The sequence below is a fragment of the Sorex araneus genome, chromosome 7, assembly GCF_027595985.1.
Source record: "Sorex araneus isolate mSorAra2 chromosome 7, mSorAra2.pri, whole genome shotgun sequence".
Classification (NCBI taxonomy): domain Eukaryota; kingdom Metazoa; phylum Chordata; class Mammalia; order Eulipotyphla; family Soricidae; genus Sorex; species Sorex araneus.
Window position 1 is genome coordinate 48,061,849 of NC_073308.1, and position 7,593 is coordinate 48,069,441.

The 7,593-nt window shown below is 42.5% G+C and overlaps 1 protein-coding gene across 3 annotated transcripts; it reads left to right on the forward strand.

The window, feature by feature from the left end:
* Nucleotides 1-381: 381 nt before the first annotated feature.
* On the forward strand, nt 382-1,047 carry LOC101540683 (protein phosphatase inhibitor 2-like). Of its 3 annotated transcripts, XM_012935132.2 has the most exons (3): nt 382-612; nt 685-918; nt 976-1,047. In XM_012935132.2, exons 1-3 carry the CDS (start codon nt 382-384, stop codon nt 1,045-1,047), a joined length of 537 nt encoding a protein of 178 aa, XP_012790586.2. The 3 variants fall into 3 exon arrangements, with proteins under 3 accessions (XP_012790586.2, XP_004619191.2, XP_055000860.1); XM_004619134.2 differs by having other exon boundaries at nt 382-918; XM_055144885.1 differs by having other exon boundaries at nt 382-1,047.
* Nucleotides 1,048-7,593: the final 6,546 nt, after the last annotated feature.

Genomic DNA, 7,593 nt, shown 5'->3' on the forward strand with positions numbered 1-7,593 from the left:
AGAAAGAAAGAAAGAAAGAAAGAAAGAAAGAAAGAAAGAAAGAAAGAAAGAAAGAAAGAAAGAAAGAAAGAAAGAAAGAAAGAATGAATCAGGGCGGCTTCCCTGGCAGTGGGGGGCGCGGGGGGCGGCGGGGCTGCGGTGGAGGGGAAGAAACCGCGGTGGGTGTCAGTCGCGCGGCCGGCGGGTTCTGCTCCGGCCCATCGGGGTCACCAAGATCATTGTGTCGTGACCACGACGCCGGTCCCCCTCTCCGCGAGGGCAAGTGGCGCCGCGCTAGCCCCCGCCACCGACGGGCTCCTGGCCAAGGCTCCGCCGGCGCCCGGCCCGTTCCTTCCTGGACGCGGCATCCAGGCGCGACGCTGAGCCGAGCTGGGGGGGGCCATGGCCGCCTCGACGGCCTCGCACCGGCCCATCAAGGGCATCCTGAAGAACAAGAGCTCCACGACGTCCACGGTGGTGGGCGCGGCCGAGCAGCCCGACCCCCGGGGCGTCCCGGAAGAGCTGAGCAAGACCGCCCTGGAGGCGAGGACCGTGCTGGCGCCCTTCCCGGCCGCCGACCCCGACTACGGTTTGCTGCACGTCCCCCAGCCGGGCAGCCCCGACCACCGCCGGGCGGGCCGGGCCGAGGACGCGGCCAGCGACTCGGACGCCAGCGACGCGGGCACCCCGGCGCTGCTGGCCAAGAAACTGGCCGCGGCCAAGGGCTCGGAGATCAAGTTTCGAGTCCAGGAGCTGGAGAGCAGCGGCGACGAGGACAACGACCTGTCCCCCGAGGAACGGGAGAAGAAGCGGCAGTTTGAGATTAAAAGGAAGCTGCACTACAACGAAGGGCTGAATATCAAGCTCGCGAGGGAGCTCATTTCCAAAGACCTGAACGAGGACGAGCGGGAGGAGGAGCAGCGGGAGGAGGGGGAGCAGGCGGCGGCGGCGCGGGGGCGAGGGGGGCAAGGGGTAGAGCAGACATCCCCAGGGAAGGCGAGCCCCCAAGAATCAAGTCCAGGATCCACAGTAAGCGACCAACCGAAACCCAAATCGCAAAGTTCGTAGAAGAAATTTGTTCCACACTGTAATTGTTTGTCCTATATGAACCATCGTCTTTCTCGAATACACCACTTCTTTCCACGATTCGTGATTCACGTACCCAAATGCATTATTATTTTGTACAATAATTATTCTATGCGTTATTTCCTAGTGCCAATAATTAAATAAGTTTTAGAGATGAAGAAGACTGAACATGCCTAATTGGTACTTATATTTTTGTGTCTGGTTAAATACTTCTCTCTCTCTCTCTCTCTCTCTATATATATATATATATATATATATTTTTACCACAAAAGCAACAAAATGTCATCACTCATACAGTACTTTTGGAAGGTTAATATATATAACATGGAGCTTTATTTAGGCTCACAGTTAAATGATATCTTTGACTAGGGAAGAAAACTATTTTTTTCACTCCTACACATGATAGATCTTTGACAATAGTTTTTAATCGAAATTTCATGTAAACAGCACTTTATATAGGCTAATAAGTTTGGGGACTGTAAAGTATTTTAACACTATGTAGCTTCAACCTGTTTAATTGGAAAAAAATCACATAATTAGAAAAAATTATTGCCTATTTTGGCCTCTACCTTTAAATTTTCTGTTTCTCTGTTTACAAGGAAAGATTTGATTTTTTGTTTTCACCAAAAGCTAACTTCCACAAATATATATATAGACAGGTTAAACTTGCACCAATGTCTAATCTGGCTTTTTTGTACACGCAATAGGCAGACCAGATGAGTTTTAAAATAAATGTAATTCTAACATAGTCTTGGCACTCCCTTTATGTACCACACTTAGGCATCTGCCTTTATTAGCCCTTTACTTCATACACATAATCCTTTGCCTTTAAAAATGCTCAGAAAGATAGCCATGACTTTAAGAACTCTTTGTGTTATCATTTGTTGCGATGATGAAGGTCTTACTGTGCTATTCTTCTAATCCACAGAGGGATTTGTAGCATCACTGGAAACAGGAAACACAAGTCAGCTGCAGAAACTCTACACCTCTCTGATTTATAGCTTGCTAATAAAATGCTGTTACTAGTTTTTCTTAATTATGCCTCAGAAAACCACTTACATACTCCTTTGCTCTTTGTTTTTTTTCAAAATGAGAAAATTGTACGTAACCAGTAATAGTATGGTAGTTCCTGAATGCGTGGGAAGGGTTAATACTAAACATCTTAATTACAAAAATTCAGTCCCTGGGGGCCACACCAATAGTATAGCCCATGGGACACTTGCCTTCCCTTGCACACAGTCAACCTGGGTTTGTTCCCCCACCACCACCTGGAGTAATTCTGAGTGCAAGCCAAGAGTGAACCCTGAGCATGGCCGGGTGTGGCCCAAATGCCAAATAAGTAAATAAATAAAAATTTACTTCCCACTTTAATGAAATATTAAAAAGTATACTATGACAAATGCACTTATTTTTCTAAGAGTGGGGTTTGAATTTTCCCCCTAAAATGAAGTGCAGTTCCTATGTATCTGGTTTAGTGATAGTTTCATTTCAACTTAGTTATCTGGTCTTTTTGGTTTTATTAAAATATTTTTGTTTTGTTTTGGGCCATATCAGGTGATGCTCAGGGGTTATGCCTGGCTCTGCACTCAGGAATTACTACTGGGGGTGCTCGGGGATGCCAGGGATCCAACCTGGGTGGGCCACATGCAAGTCAAATGTCCTACCTGCTCTACTGCTGCTCCCGCCCTATATTCAGTTATCTGTATCCTAATTTTTGTTAGTACCAAAGAATCCATTATATGGACAGACTTTTAGAATAAGTTTTATATATTGCGTTTATGAAATAGGTTTTACAGATGGCATGCCTTCGCTTGCAAGGAAATATATCAAACACAAACTTCTTTTTGAAAAATGTTATTATTTTGAATGTCTTTCTTTAAAATATGGGAACCAAAGTACTAATAAAATGTAGAGTATAGTGTTCTAACCAACACATATTAGCGAGTAATACAATTGATTTCATATACAAAAAGTATTTCTCTCTAGAGGCCTGCTTACCTCCTGAACCTGTTAGGGAATATTTTGTGGACCATGGTGACGGGCACTGGAGCAGATAAGACCGGACCTTGCAAAGTGGCCCTGAAGCAAAGCCACACAAGACGGATTGTCTGGGCAAAGTTGGCAAGAACAGGGTGTTAGCACCAGGTGTCGGGCCTTGAGACTCACTTGACCTCCTAGTCCCGAGACAGAAACTGTCACATGTGCTTAGCAGGTTATCCTAAGTGCAGCATCTAGTCTTGATTGGGATTGGACTAGGGCAAGGCAGAGCAGGAGAGGTAACAGGCCAGTAATGCTAAACTTTATGTGATTGGACCTTCTTCTAAGCTGAGACCCTCTATAAAAGATGTGTGTGTATTTCGCAATAAAGTGAACAGCCGTCAGCTGTTCCCGGAGGGTGTTTCTCAGACACCCATCATCCTTTGCCCCACGTCTGCCGGGACCCGGTGTACAACGTGTCTAGGCAGCTTGGGGGAAACCTGTTTTGCAACAAAATTTTAAAATGTGTGTGTGTGTGTGCGTGTGTGTACACAGGCCAGTTTTGGGGTTTCTCATTTTGAGCTTTTACGAAATATTCACAGACAAGAATTTTTCTATTCACAGACAAGAGTCTTTTATTTGTAGAATAGCTGTTGTACCATTAAGTTTATATTCTAGCAACTGATTATCCTTTTGGTGCTTTCTACAAGTATTTCTTAAAACTTGAGCAATAGTTGAAGTCTCTGGTTTTAAGAGGGTAGATAGTTAACTCAAAGCAAGAACATATGGCAAATAGCAAGTTCAGTAGGATTTTAGGTAGGAGATGTGACTAAATGAAGCTGTAGATTTCACAGGTAGGGCATATAAAACCTTGCCTTTTATATGCTTTTATATGAGTATTATATGAGTTTTATACTCTGCTCTACTAAAAACAAACCAATTGTTCATCATGTCATGAATTCCTAGTTTAAGAATGGTGTTGAGCTACAAAATAATCTTTCTGGTTTAAGGTAAACATTTCTTTGGAGAAAATTATCTTTCAGTGTTCAAGCCTAATCTAGATAAATTTTACTTTCAACATATTAATCTATCACTTATTCTGTTATACTCTTGATGTCATATTTTCTATTTATTCTGTTTTCTGAAATTCAGTTATGAACCTTAAAATGTCACTGTCACTGTCATCCCGTTACTCATCGATTTGTTTAAGCGGGCACCAGTAACATCTCTCATTGAGAGACTTATTGTTACTGCTTTTGGCATATCCAATATGCCACGGGTAGCTTGCCAGGCTCTGCCGTGTGGGCGAGATACTCTCGGTAGCTTGCCGGGCTCTCTGAGAGGGGCGGAGGAATTGAACACTGGTCAGCCACGTGAAAGGCGAACGCCTACTGCTGTGCTATCACTCCAGCCCAACCTTAAAATGTGAGATAAAATATTACAAATGTGTTGTTAAAATAAGCGCAAATTCAACTGCCATTTCCCCTTAACTTAGATTTTGGTTTAAAGTCAGTGCATGAAATGACAATATAAAATATTGTCAGAGTGCTGTATTTAATTGCTTAAGAGTCTTCCTTCTTTTCGATCCTTTCTCATAAACCTTGGTAGTAAGTGGATTCACCCCACTCCATGATCCCACATCTGAGGAGTTTCTTGGATTCTCCATAGTAAATATCTGTGGGGATTTGTATAAAATTAGGATGCCATTGCCATTGCCTTCTATGATGAACTGAATGGACATTGTTTTGCTTTCCCCCAGTAGGACCTTATTAATAAAGGATAATTGGCCAACCAACAGGTAGTTGTCTAACACTGAGGACAATAAACATATAAATAGGACATAATTATATTTCCAGATCAGTGATATTGTCAAAAAGTTTTCCTGCTGATAAAGAACTCATGAAGAACTTTGGCCTTATAGATATCCAAAATATTGATCCTATATACACATATCTAGACATACTAAAGCCAGTATATCGCATCTCATCTATACACCTATTATCCCCTTTGGAGTTCCAGAAAATCTTAATAGTCACTGAGAATACTTTTGATATCTCAAATGTACTATACTGAACTCATTAGCCATCAATGGGACTTTCCCTACCATAGCTAATTAAAGCATCTTAAAATATAAAAACTTCCTTAACACATTTCACCCAATTAATGAAATATTATAAACCACTCAATACTTAAATGTGCAGGGTGAATATTATTAAAGAAATCTTTTTTTATTATATGATTGATGCCAGTAATTTAATATCTACCCTATCTTTCTCTCCTCTCTGCTCCACATATTGATGTCCTGATGTTTTCTCTTTATGTGCAAGTAGAAGGGCTAAACCAGAATTCTTCAAACTTTTTTTATACCTGAAGACTGAAACTGTCTGCATATTGGTCCATGGTCTGGCAGTTACAACTGTTATGGTACACCATTGGTTTTCAATCTTTCGACATTTGCAGGCTGTCCCGGTCCAAGGACTGGTGTTTGAAAACCACCAGTCTAAACCAGAAAAAAAAAAATTATAAGGAAACTTTCACCCTACCTTGACCCACATAAAATATCAAAGCAATTTCCTTTCCTTGTTGTTTCAGTTTACTTATGGATCATTTAAAAGATTGCCTATTTCACTGCAAAACCCCACTGTGAGCAACACTCTTCTTTCCAACCTGTATGTGTGCTGTCATTCATATTTGAAAATTCAACATTTTTGAAAAGCTGCAGCGATAGCACAGCAGTTGGGCATTCGCCTTTCACATGGCCGATCCGAGTTCGATTCCTTCGCCCCTCTCGGAGAGCCCGGCAAGCTACTGAGAGTATCGAGCCCTCTCGGCAAAGCCTGGCAAGCTACCCGTGGCATATTGGATATGCCAAAAACAGTAACAATAAGTCTCTCAATGAGAGACGTTACTGGTGCCCGCTTGAACAAATCGATGAGCAACGGGGTGACAGTGACAGTGAAAAGCTGCTTAGTCCCATGTTCTATAGTTTTATTAGTTCTGTGATATTTCACAGTCACATTTTAATTCTTGATGGTCTGATTTCAGAAAGCATAAAGCAGTTGTTGTTTATTTCAACTACCATGAAATAGTTTTTGTCATGATTCTTATAATAACCATAAGATTGTTTTTGTAAGCCCACATTTTCATTTATTTTATTTATTTATTTATTTATTTTTGCTTTTTGGGTCACACCCGGCGATGCTCAGGGGTTCCTCCTGGCTCTGCACTCAGGAATCACTCCTGGCGGTGCTCAGGGGACCCTATGGGATGCTGGGAATCGAACCCGGGTCGGCCGCATACCAGGCAAACGCCCTCCCCACTGTGCTGTCGCTCCAGCCCCAATAAGCCCACATTTTTAGAGGGATAATATAGGAATGCATTTAGTTTTGCAACTCTACAATGGAAAGCTATCCATAAAAGAATATACTAGTAGAAAATTTTAACAAAAATTTAATTTACATATTTCTTTATAAACTTAATGCAAAGCAGCAGGTAAATGTAATCTCTGATATTTTCTTTACATTGAAAAGATGGTAAACACTAAAGGCAATAGATGAAATTGATGTTTGTATGAGAGTACAGCAAAGAATATCTCTAGGGTCCAGGTCCAGGATGTAGTTCACACAATACAGCTAAAGCCCAAGTTCCATGCATGAGACTGAATTTGAATTCCAGCACAGCACAGTTCCCCTAAACTATTCGGTACGGCTCTGGTGTCTCTGAGCAACACGGGCTGTGGCCCTGGTAACCTCAGCACTCTGGGATTCAAGAAACACCTGATCCCTGGGCCTATCACATGGACCTGCTTGACTGGGTATTTCTTAGGTTCTGAGGCCACTGAACACCTCTGAGAAGGCATCACTGTTGTTGTCGTCGTCATGGCCATCATCATCATCATTGTCATCATCATCATCATCATCTTCACCATCAACATCATCATCACCACAATAATATTCTCTTTACAGGAATTTTCCCAATTGAATGCCAGAGAGAGGGGAAGTTTCTGTTTTAAGAATGAATCTGAGGGGGCCAGAGAGATAGGACAGGGGGTTAGGACACTTGCTTCACATGCATATGACTCAGGTTTGAATCTCAGCACCCTCTCTAGTCTCTCAAGTCCCACCAACACTGAGCACTGAGCACTGAGCCAGAAGAAAGCCCTGAGCACCACTGGGTTTGGCCCCAAAACAAAACAGAACAAAAACCAAAAAGAATGAACCTGAGGGACCAAAGAGATAGTACAGTGGGTGAGGCACTTGCCTCCCCCTGCCTGAACTTAGTTCAATCTTTGTCACCCCTTGTGGTTCCACAGTCCAGCAGGAGTGATCCCCGAGTACAGAGCCAGGAGTAAACCTTGATTTCATGTACCGAATCCTTCATTTCTTTTTGAAGGTTTTTTATTTCTACTCTCATTTCTTCCCGTATTTTGTCGGCTGTCTGTTGCATTGTTTATGCCAGGTCCTCCTTGAAGTTGTCCATCTTTGCATTTAGTTCATTGAACATGTTGAGGATTTCAACTCTGAATTCTTTATCAGAGAGGTCAAGTTTGTA